Source organism: Hipposideros armiger, unplaced genomic scaffold (genome assembly GCF_001890085.2).
Source record: "Hipposideros armiger isolate ML-2016 unplaced genomic scaffold, ASM189008v1 scaffold_386, whole genome shotgun sequence".
In the NCBI taxonomy this organism is placed as follows: Eukaryota; Metazoa; Chordata; class Mammalia; order Chiroptera; family Hipposideridae; genus Hipposideros; species Hipposideros armiger.
Genome location: NW_017731736.1, coordinates 768,645 through 794,911, shown reverse-complemented (window position 1 = coordinate 794,911; position 26,267 = coordinate 768,645). Strand labels below are relative to the sequence as shown.

General features: G+C 39.0%; 2 protein-coding genes across 9 annotated transcripts in view; one reads left to right on the top strand and one right to left on the bottom strand.

The window, feature by feature from the left end:
• LOC109393720 (uncharacterized) overlaps nucleotides 1-2,711 on the bottom strand; it is a 30,300-nt gene extending 27,589 nt beyond the window's left edge. For 3 of the 6 annotated variants that reach the window (XM_019663220.1, XM_019663219.1, XM_019663221.1), the window contains exon 1: nucleotides 2,055-2,711. In XM_019663220.1, the coding sequence (XP_019518765.1) occupies nucleotides 2,055-2,701 (647 nt within the window). In that variant the 5' untranslated portion in view covers nucleotides 2,702-2,711. Of the gene's footprint in view, nucleotides 1-1,814 lie in introns of all 6 variants that reach the window. The other 3 variants (XM_019663222.1, XM_019663223.1, XR_002126315.1) reach the window with 2 other exon arrangements.
• MOB1B (MOB kinase activator 1B) overlaps nucleotides 2,201-26,267 on the top strand; it is a 50,872-nt gene continuing 26,805 nt past the window's right edge. Inside the window, exon 1 of one of the 3 annotated variants that reach the window (XM_019663227.1) lies at nucleotides 2,201-2,279. Coding sequence is in view for 2 of the 3 variants with exons in the window: in XM_019663225.1 (XP_019518770.1) it covers nucleotides 9,864-9,925 (62 nt within the window). In the remaining variant the exon portion in view is untranslated. Of the gene's footprint in view, nucleotides 2,280-2,639; nucleotides 2,714-9,848; nucleotides 9,926-26,267 lie in introns of those variants that run through there. The other 2 variants (XM_019663226.1, XM_019663225.1) reach the window with 2 other exon arrangements.

Genomic DNA, 26,267 nt, shown 5'->3' with positions numbered 1-26,267 from the left:
AATCCAAATGTCTTGCTTAGGCCTGTGAGCCCCAGACAGCCCTGTCTACATGTCCAACCTCATCTGATGCCACTCTTCTTGTGAGATGCTCACCCTGCCCAGGCCATCACCTGTCACTTCTAAGAGCACTTCAAGCTCTTTCTTATCTTAGAATATTTATACTTGCTATTCTGTCTGCCAGAAAACGCTCATCTCTTAGCACTTGCAAGGCTGGCTCTCAGGTCTCAGCAAAAATATCACCTCCTTAGAGAGGCCTTTCTTAACCACTCAATCTAAATTAGATCCTCTTCCTTCACCATTACGCTCTATCACAGTATCCTGTTTATTTCATATCTTACCACAAGATAATTTATAATTATCTTGTTTGCTTATATTTATATAAATATACTTATTTGTCATGACAAGAAGAAAGTAATTCAAATGAATATTTAAAGATATTTGAGAGCATACCCACTCACATTCTATTCTATTCATGTTATAATGCCAATACTATGAAAAATTGGTGGATAGAATGCAAATTTTAAGAATCTTGCTTCATAAAGATCTATAAGCAAAATAAGATTTTGATCAGGAGAGTAACTTTTTGAAATTGAAATTTTAGGAATGGAGTGGTATGAAATATAATAGATGAAGGAGAAATTGCAATTAGAAGTGTCTATTTGAACATACTCTCGCTCTAATTCTATAGATTTCACAATGTTTTTGAAGTGCTGAATAATTTTAAGTGACAGTCATTGTTTGATTTAAATGACTAACCTCTGGAATAATATTCTGTATTATTAACATGACACCTCTGTCATTTTTAGGACCAATAAATTTATCATACCACACTCCTGGTGGTATGATAAAGAACTCATCAGGTATTTTTGCAGATTCTCTCCTCTGCCAATTGTCCTGATTTAGTGTCACAGGATTCATCTAAATTGTGTTAGACCAAAAGCAAGGCTACATAAGCCAGCTTACCAAATAGGGAGCTGATAGGAGCTGTCTGCCAGTCACCTAAAGAATGCCCTAGGATTGACAGAATTTTAGAACTGGAAGATATCTTAAAGGTCATGTAATAATCAAAGGCCCTCACTGTAAAGAGAGTGAAACTGCTGCTTTAATAGGTTAACTGACATAGTCTTCCCAAACATAATTTCCTAAGCTGGTAATTCAACTTTTTCTTTTAAGAAGACCTATAAAGAATTACATAGTAAGTCAATACCATTTCAAGATCTGGAACACAGGGCTTTTATGTTATAAACCCATTATTTTCATTATATTAAGATAAATCCTCCTTTTGACTCCTTTCCAGCATCTTTTGAGCCTTTAAGTCTTCTCAAATTATTCTAGTGACCTCTGCTGTTCCTATGATAGCTTCAAGATTTTAATATTTTCTTGTTTTTAAAAATGGTTTGATATACCAATATGTCAAATTAATAGTGAATAAACTCAATAGAATACATTTCATATTGGCATCTCCTTCAAGTCTGTTAGCCCAAGGTGGGTTAATAGCTATACATAATGTAAGTTCAGATTCTTTGAAAAGCTTGTGGATTTGATGGGTGTTGTGAGTAGAGAAGATGAACATCTCTTATGTAAAATAAATGGGTAACCAAATTGATAATGCTGTGGTAGGCTGGTCATCAGTGGCAACACTGATTAAGCCCATTCATGGGGCCCAAATCTATTAAAAACCACTAGGCACTCTGATGCACAAACCATTCTAGAATCTAGAAACATCAGTTCCCCCTTATAGAGGAACCTGCATTTCACATAGTTAAAGGGCCCAGGGCAAGGCTTTATAATCTATTTAATAATGCTCCACATACCTTGAATATGTCACCACTGCACTCTTCCCAGCTGTTGATGACAGTCTAACTTGCCTGCTCAGACAGTGGTGGACCCTGTCCGTCTCCTAGTTCAGGATTTTAAAATATGCCCACAAAATGACAGGGACCTTGAAAACCCATTTAAATCCTTTCCTCTCTGCTGGCAGAAACACATCCAGACCATTCCAACCACATGAAAGTCCCTCCTGTTTTTAAGTGCTAGCAGAGAGACTCCCTAACCTTTCATCATGCTTTGCCCGGCACTGACTGACAGTGGGCAGAATTCCTGTGGCAATTCCATGCCTCACCGCAGAGCCCTGACATCCCGGAGCTGAAGCCCACTTCTTTCCCGATCGCTGAGAAGCAACTCGGCGGGCTCTGCCACAACCCACCAACCCGGTGGACAGGCCTCGATGGGCCTGGTGGCCCCAGCGGACTCGCGGGGTGTAGTCCGGGGCTGCAAAGGTGTCCAGAACGTGAGGGACCCGGGGGCCGCAGCCGGAGGGGCGGAGTGGGTGCGCTTCGCTCTCGCGAGAGTTCGCGTGGTGGAGGCCCAGGGGCCTGAAGAGGAGGCGGCGAGGGTTGCAGCACCGCGGCCGCGGCGCGGCTGTTCTCCCAGCTCGGGCGAGCGGCATTTTCCCCGCCTCCTTTTCCTTCTCCTCCCAATTGAGTGATTCAGGCCGCGCGCTTCCCACTTCCGCCCCCTCTGCCTGCCGCTGGAAGTAGCGAAGCCGAACAAGTTGCTGCGGCCGACTAGCCGGCGCCCCCCTCCTCCTCCTCCTCTCCTTTCTCTTTTCCTCTTCTTTTCCTGGCCGCCGCCACCTCCGCCGCCGTCCCCGCCAAGGCCTCGCGACCGCCGAGCCCGCAGCCCACGCCGCGGCCGACATGAGCTTCTTGTTGTGAGTAGCCAGGCCCCGCGCGCGCCGGCTTTGTTCAGGCGACCTGGGCCGCGGGCCCCCGCCCGCCTTGCCCCGCGCTGCCCGGGTCGGGCGTCCAGCCGGGGGGGTGTCCGGGAACCTGCCCCGAGCGCTTGCGCTACCCGACCGCCGCCGCCTCCCCGGCCCGCTTCGAGCACGTGTGGAGCCCTCCAGCACCCAAGGAGGCTCTTTTTCTCCGGACCCCAAGTCCCGACAAACCCCGGTGCCCGCGTCCACATTTCTCCATCACCCCAACCTCTCCCTTCGCTCTTCTCTTGGGTTTGTTTGTTTGCACGCTTGCGTGGATACCTCCCACTCTCCGGCATGACCCATATCCGGACGCGTACTCGGTCGCCTTTCTGTGTCTCGCCTGCCCATTGCTTTTTTTGGGGTCCCAAGCACGGAAGAAGAGCGCTGTGCTTCCCCCCCCCCGCGTCACTCCCAGGACCCTTTTATCGTCCCCTCTTAGGTTTTAGGAGTAGGCAGTTGGGGTGACAAGTCCTGTGACTATAACACACTTAACGTGGCTGTTTTCGGGTCAGGATCCCTTGGTGACAGCCTGGGGTCTTGGGGTCTAGAGCAGCTCCTTGCTTCCCTGTGGCATGCTTCCCTGAAGAATATGGGCTTTATCTTTTCAGACAACCACCAAATAGGGTCTGGGTCGCTTGCCCTGGCTTGATTAGGGCTACTGGGAAGTTGTTTTTGCAAATCATTGGTAAATGCCAACTTGACGTCACATTTAGTGCTGTTTGTTATTTCACTTATCATTTTTTACAGACGTGTTGGCGAGGGTGGGGGGGGGTGGGGGTTATGGGCAGAAAGATGGGATCGCCAGATTGGGGTATAAAGGCAGCAGTAAGGTCCTCTGAAAACAGGACCTTACACCCTGGGGAATTCGTCTTTTGAAAGCTTTATTGTGATTCACCTATGCTTAATCTGTGGTTTAAAAAACTAATAAAAACACGGAGATGGAAAACCCACCCCATACACTCCTTTACTGTTGTGGAGAAAATAGCATTTAAAGATTGTTTTCTGTTCTGAGTCTCTTCCTTCCCCACCTCCCATAATGTTTAGTCATCACGTTGGCACCTGAGTCCTGAGAATTGAACCCTTATTTTCACATGCTCATGTAGAATAGTCATTCTTTTTAGGGTGTTTAAGCAAAACTAAGCGATCACAGAAGGCTAACCACAGAAGGCTAACCCGGCAGGTAGATTTGTTAATATTTCTATTGGGTTGTTGGAAAAGTCATGACGCAGTTTTGCAACGAAAAACAGAAAAAATATGTCATGACTTTTCCAACAACCCAATGATACGCATAGGGAGACAGGCGGGCCTGGCTTTTGTCATCCTGCCTAACACATTTGAACTTGTGAAACCTCTTTTTTAAGCTCATCCTGGAAGTTAATTCTGAGTTTGTCAGATACGGGGTGATAGATGAGAGACTTGGGTGACCTTATGAAAGTCTTTGTTTCCTATTTTAGTTTGAATCAACATATCCAGACATCTCAGCTTGAAGCTTCCCACCTTGAGTATATTTTACATTGCTGATGTTTGAATTCTTCAAGAACTTAAAAGCTGTCTTCGAAATAGCAATGTAGATGATGTCTGTAACTACTGTTGATGGGCTTATGTCTTTTGGAACTCCGCTAAATTGGTTGAAGCAGGGAAAAACCATATTTGGCTGAAACTAGGGGATGGACAAAGTTTGGGTGGTATTTTCTGAATGCAAATACAAGAGTATTCTATTTTTAATGGCTCAATTTTAATAATTACAGAAATGCAATGGATAAATTCATCTCCTGAAGCATATTTAGCTAACAAAAATCTTAACATAACTAATGTACTCGTGTATAGCACATTAGAGGGTTTGTACTATTTGGGGTACAATTTTTCAATCAGGTCACATGTAGCAGTTAGTATATACTCAACATATTTAGCCTCATCCAAAAAGTTAATCCAACATTTTTTATTTTTATTTTTAAAAGATTTTTATTGGGGAATTAGGGGATGGGAACAGCGCTGGGGAATTGGGGGAAGGAGAACAGACAAGTTGCTGTCCTTCTGTTTTTCAGTCTAGTTATGGAGGACGTTGCTTCACTGGCCCAAGTTGGCACTATCATTGTGCTCTTCCCGGGTGAGGAAGATCAGTCGCCGGCTTCTGGACGGCTCACGGCGGCTACTGGCTACACACAGTAGCCCACTGCAGCAGTGGCTGCAGCCTATGCTGTCGCCAACGACTCATGGCAGCCCAGCTCCAGGTTGAGCTGTTGTTCAGCATCTTAGCTGTAGAGGACAGTGTCACTGGCCCTCATATGTGGGATCCGAACCGGGGCCCTCTGGCGTCCCAAGCCAGCTCTTAACCAATGCGCCACCTCGGCCGGCCCAACATTTTAGATTTTGGGGTTTTTTTTGCACTAATAGTTTAAAATCTGAAGTGACGGCCTCATAGAAATAAAATAATAAGTGAAAGAACAAGATTTTGGTTATTTGGTATAGTTTCCTGAATATTATTTCTGTATCCACAGATGAGCAGAAAAAAATAAGAGTTGCAATTTTGGAGTTAAATAACAAATATGTCCCTTCAGTTCTTGGACGCTTACTTGTAAGGCTACTATAAATGGATGGAACTGAGGAAATAAGAACAATGTGCGATAGGGTTATAAAGGTGATGACTCATAACTCTTGGGGGCTTTATGACAGAAGGAAAGAATTTTGGCTAAAAAAACATCATTCATTGTGCCAGGAACTGACGTAGGCACTGGATATCATTTGTGAACAAAATGGATAAAAATTCTTGCATTAGTGGTGCATATATTCTGGTAAGTGACCATAAACACCAAACATCAGTAAATTATGTATTGAGTCGTCGGGAAAGTCATCACATATTTTTCTATGTTTTTCAATGTAAAAATGCGTCATGACTTTCCTGATGATCCAATATTATGGCAGGTCATAAAATGCCATGGAACAAAGTAGAGTAAAGTAAAGAGGTTTTTGGATAAGGAGGTGAGGTAGATGAGGTAATTCCCAGAGGGTGTCCAGATCATCTGCAGCAGTGATAACTTTGTGTAGCTTTTGTGCAAATGCTCAGAATAAATTTGCACTGCATATGTGGATCTGACTGGGACAAAACTTTGGTTGTGCTGCATATTGGCCTGTGTGTTCCTCAAGTTAAGCTAAACTCCCAGATGGTGCATAAGGGAATTTCACAGGAACCTAATTTAACTTTGTAGACTCAAATCTAAACACGTTCTCAGCACCTGCTGTGTGCTAGGCATTGTACAAGATGAGGGACTACAGAGATGGTAGACAGTTTATGGTCATCTGTAATAGATGCGATACAGTCATGGGGGTCCAAAGGATATGGAGCAGTTTGTTCTGTTTGGGTCAGAGGAAAGCTTTTATGAAAGACGCGATGGATATTTAATGGAAGGTATAACAAGAATTCTCTAAAAGGGGAAGGAGAAACAGGAGATTTCAGAGAGAGGAAACTGCATGGAGGCATGAAATTGCCTCTGAATTGTCCATTTTCAGGTTTGCCCAAGAGGCTGTAGAATTTTGAAGTTAGATGGGATCTAGTAACAGAGCTTACTCACCTTTTATGCTAAAATGGCAAAATCACCAACTTCAGGTTACTGGCTTAATTATCGTCCTGGGTAGAATTGGAACACAATTAAGGTTTTTCCTCTCCTGACATTTTACAAATACAAAATTCAGGAAAATTTAGGATCAGAGTGAGTTCTTAACAGTCATTCAAAAGGTGGGTTGAGTGTTCTTTGTGTTTCTAGCACTTTTAAATTACAAGTCTCTTCTGGCTGATCGAATCCCACAGAAACATTTGACTTGGAAAAGACCATGGTATAATTTCCTAATGTAAGGCTACTTGGTTGGAACAGACTTAAAACAAATATAGTTAACTTTAAAATGGAAGTCTGTAGGAGAGGTTTAGGGATGTGAATGAATATAAACCAAGTATTCTTCTGTATAGGCTGAGAAAGAAAGGAAGAGAAGAAGGAAATAGTTATTGAGCATTATGCTGGATAACTTCCATTTGTCTTTTCAAAAGAATAACAATTTAGGAAAGGAGACCCAGGGTTTTAGCTGTGTTTAACGTGTCTGTCTCTGGCGGTCTGTCTCCCTCCTCTACCTCTCTTATCTCTCCCTCCTCCTTCTCCCCACTACCTTTTCCCAGCATGTTTTAACTGATTTTAGTGCTTTAGTATGTTTACCTATAAAAGAAAAAGGAGATGATGATGATGATGATGATGATAATAACAGCTGGCTAAATGCTATGTGCCAGGCATTAAGTGCTTTAAATCATGAACTCAGTTCAATAGCTACCAGGAAACCTCATTTTACAGATGAAGACACTGGCAAAGTGGTTAAATAACTTGCTCAAAATTATGTAGCCAATCAGTGGTATAGCTGGCATTGTAGATCCAGAGATCTTGCCTTATACTGCCTTATCAATAATTGATAAAATTATATGAAAAGGTAGCATTTAGATAGGTCTTGTTTTTTTTTTAAGATTTTATTGGGGAATTGTGGGGAGGGGAACAGCATTGGGGAATTGGGGAAGGGGAACAGACAAGTTGCTGTCCTTTTGTTCTTCAGTCTAGTTGTGGAGGACATCGCTTCACTGGCCCATGTTGGTATTCTCTGAGCTGAGAATACCTCTGATATACGCTGAGGCAATCGCTTGCCAGCCATTGGATGGCCGCTCACGGCAGCTCATGAAAGCTCAAGCCAGCTGCTGGCCAGCCCACTGCAGCCTATGCCATCGCTGGGGACTCATGGCAGCTCAGCTCCAGGTCGAGCTGTTGTTCACCATCTTAGCTGTAGAGGGCGCAGCATCATTGGCCCTCATGTGGGATACGAACTGGGGCCCTGCTGCTCAGAGCTGGCGTCCCAAGCCAACTTTTAACCAGTGTGCCACTTGGCCGGCCCATCTTCTTAATCTTTTCAGTCGCATTTTTGTTTGTGTGTATTTCAAAATATACAAATGGATCCCTACTGTATATCAGGTTTTTCATTTGTAAATTTTTTGTCAATAGATATACTTCTGCAACATTTTAAATGGCTGTTGACCCAGCGTTATCTTAACAGTTTTGTTATCTGACAACCTGCGTTAATATGTTAGGCTTTGGTGGGGGAAAGGGGGTGAAAGTAAGTACTTTTTTATAGTTTGCAGAACTATAGTTTTGGGAACTGCAGATACTTGGTTGGCCTTAGTTTACTTTTCCCATCTGATAGAGGATTACTTTTGTTTTACATTACTGAGTGCAAAATAATTGCTATGTGATTACTTTTATCATTATTGACTTTTTTTTCCTTGATGTAGTTGCAAAGTTTTTGTACCTTTGGAGTTTCTGATACATGAAAGCATATGTATATATAGTACTTCAGTTGTATATTTGATTAGGAGTATTGAGGCAGAATAGCTATGTGTTACTTCTTGAAAAATATGAAAAAAATAACACCTGTTAGAAATGTTAAATTACATCCTGTAAGAACTTTTTAAACCTCTTCTTCCAACATTTTCATTTTTTTTTATTGAGATGTAATTGGCATAGCAATATATTAGTTTCAGGTGTATAGCTTCCATTTTTGTTTTTTGTATCAATTAACTAACTTAAGGCCATCTTTTACAGCATATTTGATTAAATTATAACTGTAGCTGTCAAACCTACCTGTTCTGTTGCAGAAGTGATTTTCAAATTTTATTTTGAAACATTTTCAAATTTTTAGAAAGTCGCAATGAATAGCACAAAGAACTCCTACATATTCCTTATCCAGAGACCCCATGTAGTTTCATCAGTTGCTGCAATAATGTCATCCTCAGGGAAAGGATTCAGTCATGAATCATGTGTTACATGTAACCAGTTTTGTGTTTGCAGCCTTCTTCAAATTGAAATATTTCCTCCCTTTTTCCTTGACTTTCAGGACCTTTACATTTTTGAGGATTACAGGCCAGTTTGTAGAATATCCCTCAGTTTGAGTTTGTCTGATGTTTCCTTGTGGATAGACCTGATTAAGTATTTGGGCAGAAATATCTATCCCAGAAGTGATGCCTGTTTTTCTTATAGCATCTTATAAGGTATCTGATCTTAAAGGATCTAGCAAGATTCTCTAGTCTAAAGTTATACCCTTTTCCTCTTTGTAATTAATATTGGGTTGTCGGAAAAGTCATGACGTATTTTTTTCTATGTTTTTCATTGCAAAAATGCGTCATGACTTTACTGACAACCCAATATTTTGTGGGAAGGTATTTTAAGGCTATGTTACTATCCCATTTCTCATTCCATTTTTACCCACTAGTTTTATTGTCCATGGTGTTTCTTGTCTGAATTATTACTACGATGGTTGCCAATGTTCTAAATCTATCATTGCTTTCACATTTATTTGACATTTTTGTTGCATGGAAGAACTTACTCTTCTTCCCATTTATTTGTTTATTTTTTTTATAACAGTGGGGGCACATGGATTCCTATTTTATTTAATGAGTTATAATCTGTAACTACCATTATTTATTATGGTGCTCAAATTTTCTCAGTTTTGGCTGGTGGGAGCCCTGTCTAGCTTCTGTGTCCCTTTGACTTGTTCCTGTCTTTCTCTGAGTACTCCTTACTGATAGAACAGCATGTTCCTGGTTTACCTTGTATTTTCTCTGCCCCAACCCTGGAACTGGCCATTTCTCTAAGTGCTTTGGTTCTGTTCAGTGGCGAATAGTATTTGGAAACCAGAATTTAGGTGATAGGCATGCTCATTTCTACAGATGTGTTACTGCTTCCAGGCCCTTCTCATTGGACAGTTGGACAGTGCTAGGAAATACATACATACATACATACATATATATATATATATATATATATATATATATATATATATTATCTATTTGTATATATTGAATGAGTTTACACCAATATCTGCAATTCTGAGCCAGTAGCACATGGATCATTCTAATCTTCCTTTACATATTTTTTACTTCCTTCTTTGAAGTGAGAAACCTGGCTCCTATTACCCTTGATATACTTATTTACCCAAACCTCTGTATATAACCATTTTCCTAACCCTATCTGGCTACCCGCCTTGTGGCTGAAGAACAGCAACTGTTACTGTCCACCTGAGCATGTGTGGGCCTGCTGCAGCCGTATTAAGAGTGAAACAGCCCCGCGACTCCCACTGTGTATGGTATGAGTGTGACAGCAATCTAATTTTTTTCCTATGAATCCTGTGTTTAGGACCAATACCTCAGAGATATTGGGAGCATTAGAGATACTGAATGTAAACGGGCTAGCTCAATAAATTGTAAGTATGTGCAGCAGTGATATCTAGTTCATTATCGATATCTTAATAGTGTGATGATTGTTAATAGCTATTTTATATAAACATATCAATCATTTCTGATTACTGAAATCATAGCCATTTTCTGGGTTTATTACCACACGTATCAGTGCTACTTTGAATTTCCAAGGAGTTTGAAGCAAAAAAACAAAAAACCCAAAAAAAAAAACAAAACAAAAAAAATCAGGTTTGAAGGTAAGCAAATATTATTTGTGTTATAGTCTAAGTCCCTCATAGGCAAGTAGCCTTATTATTATTATTATTATTATTATTTATTTTAATGAGAGGTTGAATTTTCCTTTATTGCTACTATTATTTTCTCTTTCTGCCTAAGTCCTTTTTTTGTTCTCAAATTAAAGTTTGATGAGAATAGTTCAGTATCCGTAGTATTGGGTATTAAAAAGAATCTGTTTTGTGTGTTTCTTTGTAGAAATAGATAATGATATAACTTAAATACTTTCTTAGTATTCAGTATAAACATGGAATAATTAAGTAGGAGCAGTAGGGATAAAAGTCTTTACTGGCCACTTTTCTGGTATCTCAGTGCTCAGATCATGTTCCAGACAGATGAGCCCAGCATGACCTTTGTGCTCGAGAAAATCCGCTTGTTTGCTAGTTTTAGATTTAACTACTGAAATAGCTCTTTGTTTAAGAACTCCCTGTGGGTATATTTTTACTCCCATGTGCCTGATTCCATTCTCCATAACCCTTCCCCACACCAAGCCAAATATTCAACTGACTCTCTTATTTTTAACGCTTAAAAATTGCACTTTTGAGTCAGTGAAGAACAAACCGATTTGTCAAAACTGAACTCTCTTAACCAGAGCACAGCGTTGCTCTGAGGACTGATGCTGCGTCTCCAACCCCTTGTTAAGGACTCCCACGGGGGGTTTATCAGTCAGACTCTTCAACCCAAAGGACTGATTAGTCCTTTGTCAACTTAGTCAGTTTTTAATTTGGGAAATGGCAAGTTATCAAGAATCGAAATATCCCCCCCCCCAATTATAATTGTAGCCAAACTATACCAAAAAGTATAATTCTAATGGCTAGACATTGGGAACAAAATGTGCCTCAATTGAACTGTATTGATTTTAGCTTTATCTCAAGTGAGAACATATTTGTAAGGTATTGGAACTGTATTGTCTTGTGATAACTATAGGTTCTAGAGCTATTATTGTTGTTATTGTTATTATTATTATTATTATTGTTATTATTATGTCATTCAACATTTAGGGAAAAGTACCACTGTCGTATTACATAGCACCATTGGGAAGAAAGGCTCTTCTTGGCCCACTGGTGACAGAAGGCCAGCCCCAGGACTGAGGAGATCAATATCTGTACATAACTATAACTCTTGAGAAGTCTGCTTTAGACTCTGAAAGGGTGGAGCTTGGGCATCTCCTACAAGCATGTTAGAAGTGCAAGATTTCAGGCCCCAATCCTTGTATTAGAATTCATTTTAATAAGATCCCTGTGTGAAAACACCTTTAAGTTTGAGAAGCTTTAGATAATGGTAAGTGGATGGATACCTGTATATTGGGTTTTAAATGATTCCAAGTAAAGAAGAAAAATCCTTGGAATTCAATATATCACTACGTCATCCGCAGGAGACTGTAGGGCTCTGACAAAGATTCTTTGCTTGACCAAACTTTAGTCAGGCTCTTGAACCTTCTTCTCGGCCCATCTGTGCACTTCTTTGTCAAGTCTAGTTTTAGCAAGAAACTTGCTAATCAGTATAACCAGACCCCACCCTCTCCTGATACCTGATCAGCTTCTCCCTGTCCCCTCAGTGATTGATATCTGATCACCCTGGCCTGTGTTCAGCCAGAATCCTGTTATCCTGTTAGATCAGTTTAGCCAAAACCCCTCTTATCCCCAATGTTTCCTCTTAGTCATTTTTAAATTCCCACTTGCCCATGCTGCATTTGGAGTTGAACCCAGTCTCTCTCCCCGACACTGTAAAATCCCATTGCAGCGGCCCCTATACCTATCTCACTGTTCAGAATAAAGCCTAGCTTACCATCTTTAACAGGTGTCAGTGAATATGTTTTCTCTTTAACAGCCCTCAAGGAGGTTAAGTTACCTGATTGTCTTTGCGTACTTGTAATTATTTATAATTATTATTTAAGGTGTTTAGCCCTTTTCACAGGGCTTGTTCACTATTGTATTTCCCAGCATGTTAGTACATCACTTGGCAATTATGTCCCCTATCTCTCTCTCCCTCCCTCCCTCCCCCTCTCTCTCTCTCTCTCTCTCTCTCTGTCATATAGATATAGATAGACACACACACACACACACACACACACACACACACATACATACATATACATACACCGGGGGTGCCCAAAAAAATGTATACAAGTGGACACTTTGGTCAGTGTTGCTCAAGCAGTAGTTCACCGTAATCAGAAGTGTCTGGACGCTGATGGTAACCACTTTGAGCACCTCTTGTAATTGCAGAAGTCAATCGTGACTTGTATTCATCTTTTGTTATTGGTATATATTAAGTATTACAATTTTAATACAATTTTCCTTTCTTAAAATGTGTATACATTTTTTTGGCACCCTCTCTATTTTGTTTTATTTTCTATATACTCATTACTCTTTTATCCTTAAACACTCACCCAGTTAAACTTTGAATACATTCAGATTTTTTTACTTTATCTTCTTGAATAAGTGTCTGTTGGAGCTTTCTGACCTGCTCCAGTCTGTATTGGTTGATGTTATCTAGTCTGGCTGCATAGCTGTTATTTTTGGAATCTCCCTTCAACTTTTCTGTGGAATCCCTTTGCATGGCTCTTGGTTTGGATTTTCTGTTTTGTGAATTTCATGTCCTCTTTTGGCTTACTCTCTTATTTTGGTGGGGACAGATTCTCTAAACAATTCATAGATACACTATGTGGAGTGTATTTTGAGACTCTGTATTTAGAAATATATTCTGTCTTCATACTTGATTGTTATTGTGTCAGAGTCTAGAGTTTTAGGTTGTAAATAATTTCCCATAGAATTCTAATTTTAATTTATAAGGCATCTAAGCTCCAGTTGTTGAGAAGTCCCAGTGCCTTTATGATTCCTAATTCTTTGAATGAAACTTGTTTTTTTTCCTTTTGGACTATTATAGGGTCTTCTCTTTGTATTATTCTGGAATTTAATAATGGCGTCTTTTGGTGTGGATTTATTTTCATCAACTGAGTTGTAGATCTCTCATTCTAAAAAGGCATTTTTTTTTTTTAAGATTTTGGGAATTGGGGGAGGGGAGCAGCGTTGGGAAATCGAGGAAGGGGATTTTTTGTTCTTCAGTCTAGTTGTGGAGGACGTCGCTTCACTGGTCCATGTTGGCATTATCATTGCGCTCTTCCCGAATGAGGCAGATCGGTCGCCGGCCTCTGGACGGCCGCACATGGCGGCTCTTGGCAGGTCACACCGGCTGCTGCCCGCTCACACTGGCTGCTGGCCACTCACGTAGCCTATGGCAGCCCACTGCAGCAGGGGCTGCAGCCTGCACCGTCGCTGGTGACTCACAGCAGCCCAGCTCCGGGTCGAGCCATTGTTCACCATCTTAGCTGTAGAGTGCAGTGTCACTGGCCCTCATGTGGGAAACGAACCAGGGCCCTGCTGCTTAGAGCTGGCTTCCCAAGCCAGCTCTTAACCAATGTGCCACTCGGCCGGCCCTAAAAAGGCACTTTTAATTCTGGAGAAATTTCTTTATTTATTTCCTTGATAAAGTATTTTCTTAATAAAATATTTTCTTGTCTTTTTGTCATATCTTTCCAGAATTCCTATTAAATGGACATTACACTTTACATAGACTGGTCCTTGATTTTCTTTTCTTTCCCATCTCTTTGTTTTTTATGGAGAGATTACTTTTGTTTTATTTCTATTCTTTCTATTATAATTTTCATTTATGCTGCTCTTTTTAAAAAAAATTTCAAGAGTCCTGTTTATTTTCTCTTTCTTTTTTTTTTGAGTGTATATTGTGTCCTGTTCTTATTTCATGAAGCAATATTTCCTATTACTGGAAATATTAATATTGTCTTTTGGAGGGGTGGCATTTTCATTCTTCTGCAATAAAATCTTTTAAAAAAATTAAAAAAAATAATAAACCAATTAGCTGTATTTGAAATTAGATGTAAAGGAGAAAATGATTAACTTTTATATTCATGTTTCCCGTGTTTCCAGTATCTTCCTCCAATTTCAGTAAATGAAAGAAACAAAGGCTTTTCCCATTTCCCGGGGCACTTTATCAGTTTTTATAGATGTCAACATGGGCTTTTTTATTTTCTTAATAATATTAATTTAATTGAATTTCTTATAAATGCTATGGTTTTCAACTTTAATGTAAATTATGCCACAAATATGATCAATGCTTTTGTTAGAGTCACTATTTAATAGAAAAAGAATAAACAATAGAATATAAACTATAGATTTTTTTCATTGAATAAAGGACCTGTCCTTACTCATCCTAAGTGTCTGTGTAGTTTTATCCAAAAGAGTACATCTATAGGATTAGAAAAGAAATGTGGTGCTCATAGAAGAGTTCAGAAAAATGATTGTTGCCATAATAGCCTGAGAGAAAGGATACAGATTAGGACAGGAGTTCTCTTAGCTGGGTTTATGAACAGGTTTTAGCACCTCCCTGAATTCCTGCATGCAAAATATTATGTCTCTTGAGAGGAGGTTCATATGTCTTTCAGATTATCAGAGGCTCAAAACAGATTAAGACCTAGAGGCAAAAAGGTCAGTAAAGAAAAAACATATAAATGTTTAAGAACATCATGGGAGCTATTTCCATATTATGTAGGTCAGAGGTAAATCTTAGTAGGTTCAAGTTCATTGCTTTATTTTTATTTTTATTTTGTTGGAAGTATAATTTACAAACAGTGAAATGCTCAGATCTTAAATATGAGTTCACTTAGCCTAGACAAATGTATACGGGTATACACTCCTGTAAACCACATTTCCTTCCAAGACCCAGAACAGCATCACCCCAGTAAGTACTTTAACTTTTTAAAGTAAAACCAAAGGTCATTCTTTGTGGGTCTTACATAAAAGGACACACTTCTGCTTCACATAGTTTTAGAGATTCCATTAGCTAAATGAGTAGCTTGGCTTTTATGGAGGAGGAACAGCCTACTATAGCCTACTGTGTACTTGCTGCTAATTTTTACCCATTGTACAATACAATTATGATCCTTTAAGGTGAGCAAAACACTGGAATAACAATTAGTACCTCAACTCCTAGGTCCTCAATTCTTATTTGTTAATCCTGTTCCTCACCTATCTGCAGTGATGAATCAACATCTGATATAATATAGTGAGTGAAAGAGCTTTAACAAACTTTCCTAAAGATAGTAGTTCAAGGAATGGCGACTTTAAGAAAGATCAACAATTATCAATTAGTTATTGTATTACAAAGTAGCTTCTGAAAAAATGCCCACACGAATAAGACATATCATGTCTATTCCTAAATTGCACCTGGTGAGAGGGGAAACAGACAAGTTAACACACAATTCTCACAGTTTGGTACATACAGTAAATAGAAGACAGAGTACAGCAGTACCTGGAAGAAAACACAGTTAAATCTTTAGGGGATGATCGAGAGCAATTTCTCTGAGATGGTACCTAAATAGCTTTTTGTGTGTAGATGATTGAGAGGATCAGCTATAACAAGCGATAACTTCTGATTTTTCACTTGTCAGTACTATTTTTTTTTTTAAAGATTTTTTTTTATTGGGGAATTGGGGGATGGGAACAGCACTGGGGAATTGGGGGAAGGGGAACAGACAAGTTGCTGTCGCCTTGTTCTTCAGTCTAGTTGTGGAGGACATTGCTTCACTGGCCCAAGTTGGCACCATCATTGCACTCTTCCCGGGCGAGGCAGATCAGTTGCCGGCTTCTGGCCGGCCGCTCACTGCGGCTCCTGGCCGGCCACTCACTGCGGCTCCTGGCCGCTCACGCTGGCTGCTGGCTACACACAGTAGCCCATGGCAACCCACTGCCACAGGGGCCGCAGCTTACGCCAACGCTGACGACTCATGGCAGCCCAGCTCCAGGTTGAGCTGTTGTTCAGCATCTTAGCTGTGGAGGGCAGTGTCACTGGCCCTCATATGTGGTATCCGAACCGGGGCCCTCTGGCGTCCCAAGCCAGTTCTTAACCATCGCGCCACTCGGCCGGCCCTCTTGTCAGTACTTTTAAAGAGCCTTTAAGTGGGTAGAGACTATTCCAGGTCTGGGGGGCCCTCTTTGAGAAAATGAATACAAAATTAGTTAGCAAATAAATATTTAGAATGAGAAAAAAAAATCACAATTTACCAATTTAGTAAAGCATACAAATTCAATGACCAGCACAAAAATAGAGAAAAAAAATAACATTTTTATTAGTTAACTGCCTGATATCCCTTAATACTTTCTTACTTACATTTTTTTTTCTTTTTTTTTTTTTAGCTGAGCCATCCTGCCACCCGTTGGCAGCTCAGCGGCAGCTCAGCTCAGGCCGTGAATCGAACCGGCGACCCTGTTAATTACATTTTTTTATTACATATTTTTTGACAACTTATATCAACATTTGTAAAATAGGGTTACTATTTTCTATAAAGAGAATAGAAAGAGTATTCTTTCCTCTAACATGGCTGATCAAAATGTGCATTATTATTCAGAGCTTAGAAAAGTTTCAGGTTCACAACGCATCATTTTATTGGTAATATCATGTAATATTTTAAGATTGTTGTTAGATTAGGGGAATCTCTAATTAATAAGTCCCATATATGAAGTACAGTGTTCTTAACAGCTGTGCCAGTACTGTATGGAGCACGTATCTAGATGACTCTGGTCCTGCACATTAGTGTAAATGGTACCAGATAAGGCAGTGCTTGGGTGGTCGGGATATTCTTGGAAGTCATTCCTGTATCTAGACTAGCAATAATCTAATCGCATATGGAAGTGATTGTGAACTATATATACTTAGGAAATGTAAACTAAATGTGTCCCCTACTCTACTTCCCTTTAGCCAAATACCCAGAATACCACAGTAACCAAGGAGAAAGCGTGATGGAGGGGGAGTTAGAGACAGCAGTCTTAATCAATTGTAGTTAGCGTAGTTTTGCAATTTTTGTGAAAACGTGAGCATGGGAACACATTGTTAGGACTCCTTCTAGTGTCTTGGAAGGGACTCTGCCATTGAGGATCTCTGAAGTTTAAAATGTGTTATGGTCAATCCAATTGTACAGTCTTGTGCTCTAATTTTATGCTTGGAAGATTCCATTTGTTTAGTTGTACTACTGAACTGTTAGTTTAAACATAGTATGTATACTAACATGCATGTTATAGTATGTACTGTGGTACTTGTATCTACCATAACTGGGCCTATTTGTATGAGCTGAGGATACAGATTTAGCAAATGTTGATAAAACATTTGCTTTACCTTACCATTTTTGACCTGGAGTCCTTTATCAGTATAGCTCAACAAACACTGAAGGTCTGTTCTGATCTAGGCCTTCAACTAGGTTCAGGAGATACAGTGATGACTTAGAAACGGTCCTTGCCCGTGAGAGACGCATGGTGCATGTAAAATAGAAACACGTGATAGTGTCCTGAATGAGCACAGAGAAGGCATCTTTAACCCAGCTTAGGGTATCAGGGAAGCTTCCTGAGGAAAATGATTCCTGAATTAATTCTCTAGGGATGATGAGACATCCAGTGAAAAAAGAACGTTCAGTTAAAGGTGTATGAGGAAAGGAGGGGTAGTCTCCATCGGATTTTAACTTTGTGGTTTCTTTTTTCCTAGTCTGGTTTGCTTTATTATAAGAATTTAATTTCAAAGCATTTAGACCACAAAACTGCTATGTCACTGATGGCGTTGAATGCCTACTGCGTTACTGCTTCATATTTGCAGGCAAATGATGACTGTAGGAATTGTAGGCGAATCTTTGCCCTAGTGTGAGATCTGTATCTGATGTAAAGATTGTTCCATTACTGGCCAGGCTGCAGACTTGATCTTTCATTGCTCCTTTTATAATGGGCTGCTGTTTGGGATTAAATGCCAAGAGAAATTCTGCTCTTTTCACCTTGAGGGGGGGGGGAAGTAATCTTATTACAACAAGGAAGTGCGTATTAATTTTTAAAGTATGGTTCAATTACTTTAAACTATGAGAGGAAACTGCAACGTACTTAGTTAAAAATATAAAAGCTACCTCCTCTCTTTCTCTCCCTTCCCATAATGAGTAGGATTGCTTAGAATTGCTGAAATGTCTTGCTTTGAATGACCTGTTTTTTAGCCAAGGCTTAAGTAGGGCAGGTCTGTAAAGGACCTGAGATTGAAAATGAAATTTTGGTGTCATGTTTAGGATATATCCCAATTCATCTGTTAATTCTCTTACTGCAGTTAAAATCTCTTAGATTTGTTGCACCGAAGTAAGATGATGGATCAGTTCCTTCCTTTGATATTGAGAACAAACATTGCTTGAAATAAGAACAAGATTTTTGTCCTCTTTCATTTCATTATTTAAGATACTAAACACTTATTAGATATCTGTTGTGTCTCTGGTTCTGTGTTAGATACTGTGGCTTAAGGGTAAATAAGACATAATCCATATTCTTGAGTAACTCACAATCGAGAGAGAGAGAGAGAGAGAGAGAGAGAGAGAGAGAGAGAGAGAAATGGAAACAAATAAGCATGAGTTTTAAGCTGACCCGTTATGGATTAGTAGAAGTATGGCAGGAGGATTGCTATGGTCTGAATGTGGACCCCCAAATTCATATGTTGAAATCCTAATGCCGAATGTAATGGTATTAGGAGGTGGAACCTTTGGGGAGTGATTAGGTCATGAGGGCTCTACTCTCATGATTGGGGTTAGTGCCCTTATAAAAAAAGACCCCACAGAGTTTCTTAGCCCCTTCCATCATATGAGGATGCAGTGAGACGTGGGCAGTTGGCAACCTGGAAGAGGACCTTCATTAGTACCCAACAACGCTGGCACCCTGATCGTGGATTTCCAGCCCCCAAACTGTGAGAAATAAATTTCTGTTGTTTATAAGCCACCCAGTTCTGCTATTTTTGTTATAGCAACCTGAATGGACTAAGACAGGGAGAAAGTGAGGATTGGTGTTTTATTTATACCTATGTGCTTGTAAAAGTGCTTACATGTATAGCCATTCATTCATATATTGCACATTTGTTGTGACATCTACTTAAAAACTAAGCTACTTTAAATTCATTTAATTGCTGTACTGGTCCTGCAAAATTGGCGATATCTCCAATTTTTTAATTGTAAACTTAAGTTGTATAATTTGTCTAAGATTTCACAGCTAGTTAGTAAGTTACAGAGACAGGATCTGAAGCTGGGTCTTCATGACAAATCCTGTGCCCTTTACTATATGCCAGCCATCATATTAAGCAGTGGAATTACAAAACTGAAGAGGACACAGCCTCTCATTTTAACGTGCTATCTAAAAGAGAACAAACATAAAAATATAATGTCATAGGTACTTTAAACTATAATGAAAAACAAGAGAGGACGGACAGTTTTTCATGGAAGGTTAGGAAAATTTTTTTATAAAAGAAGTGATGATTAAGCTCCCTACATATTTCTTGGTTGAAATACCAGTATTTTTGAAATTACTGCCAATTTAGTTGCTAAGTTCATGCTCATTCTGAGCGTTGCATACGAGTATGCAAGTTTTGGCTACCTTCTTTTAATAGTCCACACATTATATAGGATTGTGAAAATGGAGTTACTGCTGTTGCATGGAAATCACCCAGAAATTCGACTGTGAGTACTTCCTAAAACCTCAGAGGTTTCAATACCCATTTACTGACTGGAATAATGAATTTAGTGCTGGGCAAAGGAAACTGCAGCCTGTATACGACTCAAAAGCTCAGAGGGTGATTGGAGATGAGTGATTAAACTTTAGTGTCTTCATTTACAGCTAAGATAATGCCTCAGATAACTTCACAGATGTAGAAACTAATTGGCCTTTGCATGTGAGGTGCTTTATTATTTTCTAAGGATTAGATTATAAAATTTTATGGGGTATTAAATAAGCAGTGAATTGACCAACCCTCTACCTGTTGTTGTATGAAGTCACTGAGTTACACTTTATAAAATTGAATTGTTATGAATATACTGTAAATTAAGAGGCAACCCAGTTAGCAGTTTGATGTATTAGAGCAGTATTTCCTAGTATGTGTTAAAGTGCAAGATGTTAAAATGTGGAAGAAAAGTTTCCATGACTAAAGATGTTTGAGAAACAAATCCTAGGCTGAACCATAAACAATTTTCTTTACTATGGGACTTCTCATAGCTGATAAAATACTCCCTTTAATAATCTCCTAGTGCATCTTTCAGCAGTGAGGATACTAAGATGATGAGTTACCCTTCAGTCTGATCTTTCCTCTGAGCTTGAGACTTGTATATACAACTGCCTACCTAACATAACCATTTGAATGTCTGATAGGCGCCTTAATTTAATATATTCGAAACCTATCTCCCCAAGCCTAGCTCAATAAAGGGCCCATTTTCTATCTACTTGAGACTACAAACCTAGGAGTCATCCTTGATTCTGTCTGCTTCACCACTCTCTACAAATCATGAAATCCTATAGTGAGTCCTGCTGGTACTACGTACAAATAATATTGGAATCTGTCTTCATCTTTTCGTCCCCACTAGCCCAAGCCATCATTCTCTCTCTTCTTTGTAGTAGTTTCCTAACTGGCTTCTCTGTTTCCTCTGTTGCCATCCTCCTCGTCCATTCTCTGCATGGCAACTAGCATGATCTTTTTAAAAAACATTAAATCAAATCATGTTACTACTTTTGGTTTTTAAAAAAATTTCCAGTGGCTTCCCATTTATACTATGATAATCTAAATTCCATACTTTGGCCTCTAAAATCTTAGCTAGTGTGGTTTTACCAGCCTTTCTGATTTCTTCTTATACCACTGCTGCCATCATTCATGATGCACTAGTCACAGTTACCTTTTTACCCCATTCCTAAAAAACTTGCTTTTGTAGTAGTTAATCCTGTAAGCCTGGAATACTCTTCCCTCCTCTCCAGATCTTCATGTGGCTGACTCCTCCTTCCTGGTTTTCTGGCCTTGAGGAGGCCTTCACTAACCACCTAATCTGATGTAGTGCCTTGTCACATCACATTATTTGTCACATTGTATTCTGTTATTTTCATCATAGCACTTAGCACCACTCAATAGTTTTTTGTTGGTTTATTTTTTCTTCTGCCTTCTCTCTCCACCACAAGAGTAGGGATCTTATATTTCTTGTTCAGTGCTTTGAACTGCCCCAGGCTAGAACAGTGCTACTTTGAACATAGTAGGTGGTCAGACTATGCTAGTTGGATGAAGGAATATAAGCGTGAGTAAATGGATGAAAGAAACTGATTATCAAGGTGATAAGGAACATTATTAGGTTACTTTTTTTTTTTTTTAAAGATTTTATTGGGGAATTGGGGAAGGGGAACAGCCAAGTTGTTGTCCTTCAACCTTAGTTGTGGAGGGCACAGCTAGCTCAGCTCCAAGTCCAGCCGCTATCCAGACGCCTGTCGGCAGCTCATGGCAGCTCAGCTCAAGGTGCTGTGTTCAGTCTTAGTTGTGGGTGGGAATAGCCCATCATTCCATGTGGGAGTCGAACTAGCAACCTTGTTGTTAGGAGCACATGCTGTAACCACTGAGCTATTCTTTCACCTGTTGGCAGCTCAGCGACAGTTCAGCTCGGGCTCAGCTCACTGGCCCATGTGGGAATCGAACTGGCGACCGTTGCTCAGAGCTCACGCTCTTAACCAACTGAGCCACTCAGCTGGCCCAATGTACAGGTTTTTGTTTGGACATGTTTTTCAATTTTCTTGGAAATATGCCCCTCTCCCTGAACCCCTGGCAAGCACTGATCATTTTACTATTTCTTTAATTTTTCCAGAATGTCATGTATTTGAAATCATATACTATATAGCCTTTTCATACTGGCTTTTTTCACTTAACAGTATTCAATTCAGGCTTTGTTTTTGTTTTGTTTTGTGGCACGATAGCTCATTTCTTTTTGTCACTGAACTTAATATTCCATTATAGAATGTACCACAATTTATTTTCCATTGAAAGCCATTTTGGTTGCTTCCAGTTTTGGTGATTATGATTAAAGTTGCTATAAACATTCACAGGCAGGTGTTTTTTTTTTTTGTGGACATAGGTTTTCAAATCAATTGGGTAAATACCTAGGAGTAAGATTGCTGGATGATATGGAAAGATTGCTTTTAGCTTTGTAACAAACTGCCAGACTATTTTTCGTATGGCTGTGCAATTTTGCATTTTGCGTTTCTGTTAGCAATGAATGTTGCTCTGCATTCTCATCAGCATTTGGTATTGTCAATTTCATGGACTGTAGCCATTTTAATATTTCTGTAGTGGTATCTTATTGTTTTAATTTGCAGTTCCCTGATGACAAATGATGTTGAACATCTTTTCATATGTTTATTTGCCACCTGTATGTCTTCTTTGGTGGAGTTTATTTATATCTTTTTCCCATTTCTTTATTGGGTTGTTTTCTTATTGTTGAATTCTTAAGAATTTTTCTATATATATTGGATGTAAGTTCTTTATCAGATATATGGTTTGCAAAGATTTCCTCCCCAGCCTGTGGCTTATAGTTTCTTTCACAGAGTAGAGTATCAAATTTTAATAAATTACCTATAGAGGGATCCCCCTCCATTCCACACCCCAAAGCTCTGAGCCTTATCCTAATGTTAAATACCTGCTCCCACTTGCCTACTTCTCAGAAAAAAGTCAGCAGAGTGGGGTATTGGGATCCACTTGCGCAAAGACTCTGAATCAAGTTCCCATGATTCCTTCCCCCCTAAAGATTCTGAGCTTGGAACACAGTGGAATCATTGTTACCTTCATTTCCTCTATTGGGTATTTTCTAGGCTAGGTTTTTTTCAGACTTCCCTGTCAACTTTTTAATCTTAAGAGAATTCTTCAATTTCTGATCTGCTAGTAGCCTTCTTTCTTGCTTTCCAGCAATGTTAAGGATTTTTTTGCTCTCCTGTCATTAACAATAACAGCAACAGCACCCCCAGTAATAATAATTTAAAGAGAATGTTAGGCAGAAATAAGTAGACATGTTTGCTCAGATTGCTAGCTTTCTTGAATCAAGATTGTTTTTTTGGAACTCACAGCTTTTAACTTTATTACTTCTAAAACACATTCTACTTGATTTTGATAATTCTAACACTTTTTGCTGGTACATATCTGTCTTTCTAAAAGCATAAATGTGTTTGACAACTTTTGGGAGGACATTGCTCTCTGGTGGCTTTTTATTTTTCCTTAACGGCAGTACTAAGTATTCATCTAAATTAGAAGAGGTGTGAGGAGAAGAAATAGAATTAGGCAGTTTGAAGATTATTTTTAAAATGTGCCTACTTATAACTCTCTTGGTATAAATTAGCCTTATGTTGTTTCATAAATGACTTGATTAAACTGTGGTGATACAGAAAGAAAATTGTGAGCAATAACTGGATAGAAGACAGGTAAACATTGTGTAGTGTTCGGTAGTGGATAAAAGAATGGGCTTCAAAGATTTGAATCCTAGATTTAAATCCTGGCTTCTTAATTTACCACTTTTTAAACCTTGAGCAAATTATTTAAGTTATTTAAGCCTCAGGTTTGTAACTCATAAAATAAAATAATAGCATGTACATTATAGAATTATGAGGACTAAAGGAGATACTGCATGTAAAATACTTATGAGCACAAAGCCAGCAGTAAATGTTAGTTCGTATTAATCATCATCATTACTATCTTGATGTAGGAGTTCTCAGCCTGAAGTCGACCAGAACAATCAATTAAAAAGTATTTATCAAGTACCTGATCTCTAATATTGGACTTGAGATCTATGGAAGGAGCCACAGATGTGAATGATAGTTTGGTACCTAGATGTGGAGCAAAGATAACTAATATTGGTTGAGGTCTTACCATAGGGTTCAGTAGTAAGGTAGGCATTATTCCCATTTTATAGATGAGGATGCCGAGGCTTGGTAATATTAAGTAACTTGTTCAAGATAATGGACTTGTTGAATCCCACGTGTGCCATTTAACTAGATGTGTGGTCAGAGTAATTCACTTAACCTTACTCTGTTAAGCATAAGGGATGGAGCTATTGACTCAAAGTGATGTTAATTATGAATATGTTGACATGTTCTTCAGTGTCAAAATACACAGATATCTATTCTTCTCACCCTTACTAGTGCCCCTGTTTTGAGTTCTTTATAAATCTCCCCTCCCCCCAATTCCTTCAGCCTTAAGACTCGCCAGTCCAACTTAGAAAATATCAACTTCATTGATAGTTGGATTGAAAATAAATGGTTAAAATTAAGGGTAATGATGGATGTGACAGTGTTGGGGTGTTAGGAACTTGTTTATGGGAATTAACCAAAGTGTTCTATTCTTTAAGATCTCAAAGAGGAAATAAATGATGCTGTTGAAATTTACGAAAGGTAGATCAAATTGAATGGCTAATTATAAGGGATGTGTGCTTCCCTTAGGGCTCAGTTATTTACTTGTCAAACCACTCTACCTTGCTCTAGAAATTGATTGGCCTTCAAATATGAGTAAGAGGACTGAGGAAAACCTGAATTCTGGATGTTTATCTGGAAAGAAAAGACCTCAGGGTAGTGCTATGAATTATCAGTACAACACCTCGTATATGTAATATATCGTTCACATTCTAGCCAAAAAGCTCTAAATTCTCATATAGTTAGGATGCTGTGTTGGAAGCTGTACAAGAGAAATTAGCAATACAGTCCCTGTCCTCTAACACCAAAAATGTACGTAGGTACTCTTCATTCATTCATCGTTAATGGGATTGTAAATGGTACAATTTATTTGGGGGAAAAATAGGTCTTATATAAAATTTAAAAATGTGCATGCCCTTCAGCATAACAATTTTACTTCTAGGCATTTATCCTTTATACATGCTTATGCACAAGAATTCTTACTGCAGCATTGTTTATAGTGACAGATGAAACAACCTAAATGTTTATCAATAGGTGACTGATTAAAATAATTTCTATATAAGGAAATACTATTCAGTCTTTAAAAAGAATCAAGTAGATCTACTTCTACCTTAATTATACAACAATCTCCTGAATATATTAACTGAAAAACATTATTTAACATATTTAGTATGCAACAATTATGTAAAAAGAACCACAAGCATTTTAATGCTTGTATACACAGACTCTGAAAGGACACACAAGATAGTTCTGACATTCTTCTGATACACAGATTTCTTCTGAGATGAGTGGGAGGGAAGGCAACATATTTTCTATTATTGAATATATTTTTGAATACTTGCATCAAATATCTTAAAATTACGTGTGAAATATATGCATTTGGCAATATATTGTTGCTCCAAGAGCTTTTACTCATTGATGAGGACTTTTGTATGCATGCTCTGATATTTGTGGTTTTGAACTTGAGGACTGTCAGCTGGTCTTTTTTTTTAATTTTAAAAATTTATTTTTATTAGTGATATTAATAAAAAATAGGTTTCAAGTGTACAGTTCTATAATATATCATCTGTATATTGCATTGTGTATTCAGCACCTAAAGTCAAATCTCCTTCCATCACCATGTATTTGACCCTGATTAGCTTTCTTTAAATGCTAAAATACTAGTTTAAGGCAGCCATACTAACAAAAAAACAGAAGTTATGCTTTGACTATGTTTGTTTTAGTCTAGATTGAATTACTTGAGTCTGATGATCGGTCCCATGAAGTTTGCTTGTTTTCTTTCTGCATGCTGTGGCAGGTATCTAATATGATCTGAGGAGGGAATAAATGGCAAATAAAAGGAATTTCTTGCCACTTCTGTTATAACTCTAAATGTTCTGTCATTTTTATTTCCTCTCCTACTTTCCATAAGTTATTTGTAATTCTTTAATAGATCCTTCCGCTATTGTACTTGAAAAAAACTAAACTGTTTAAAAGAACTTCTTTATATTACAGTTTTCCTGAGCGGGTAAAATATGTTGCAAATTGGTAGTTGGTACAGTTAAAACCTTACTTGGGGGCCGGCCAAGTGGCGCAATGGTTAAGAGCTGGCATGGGACGCCAGAGGGCCCTGGTTCGGATCCCACATATGAGGGCCAGTGACACTGCCCTCTGCAGCTAAGATGCTGAACAACAGCTCAACCTG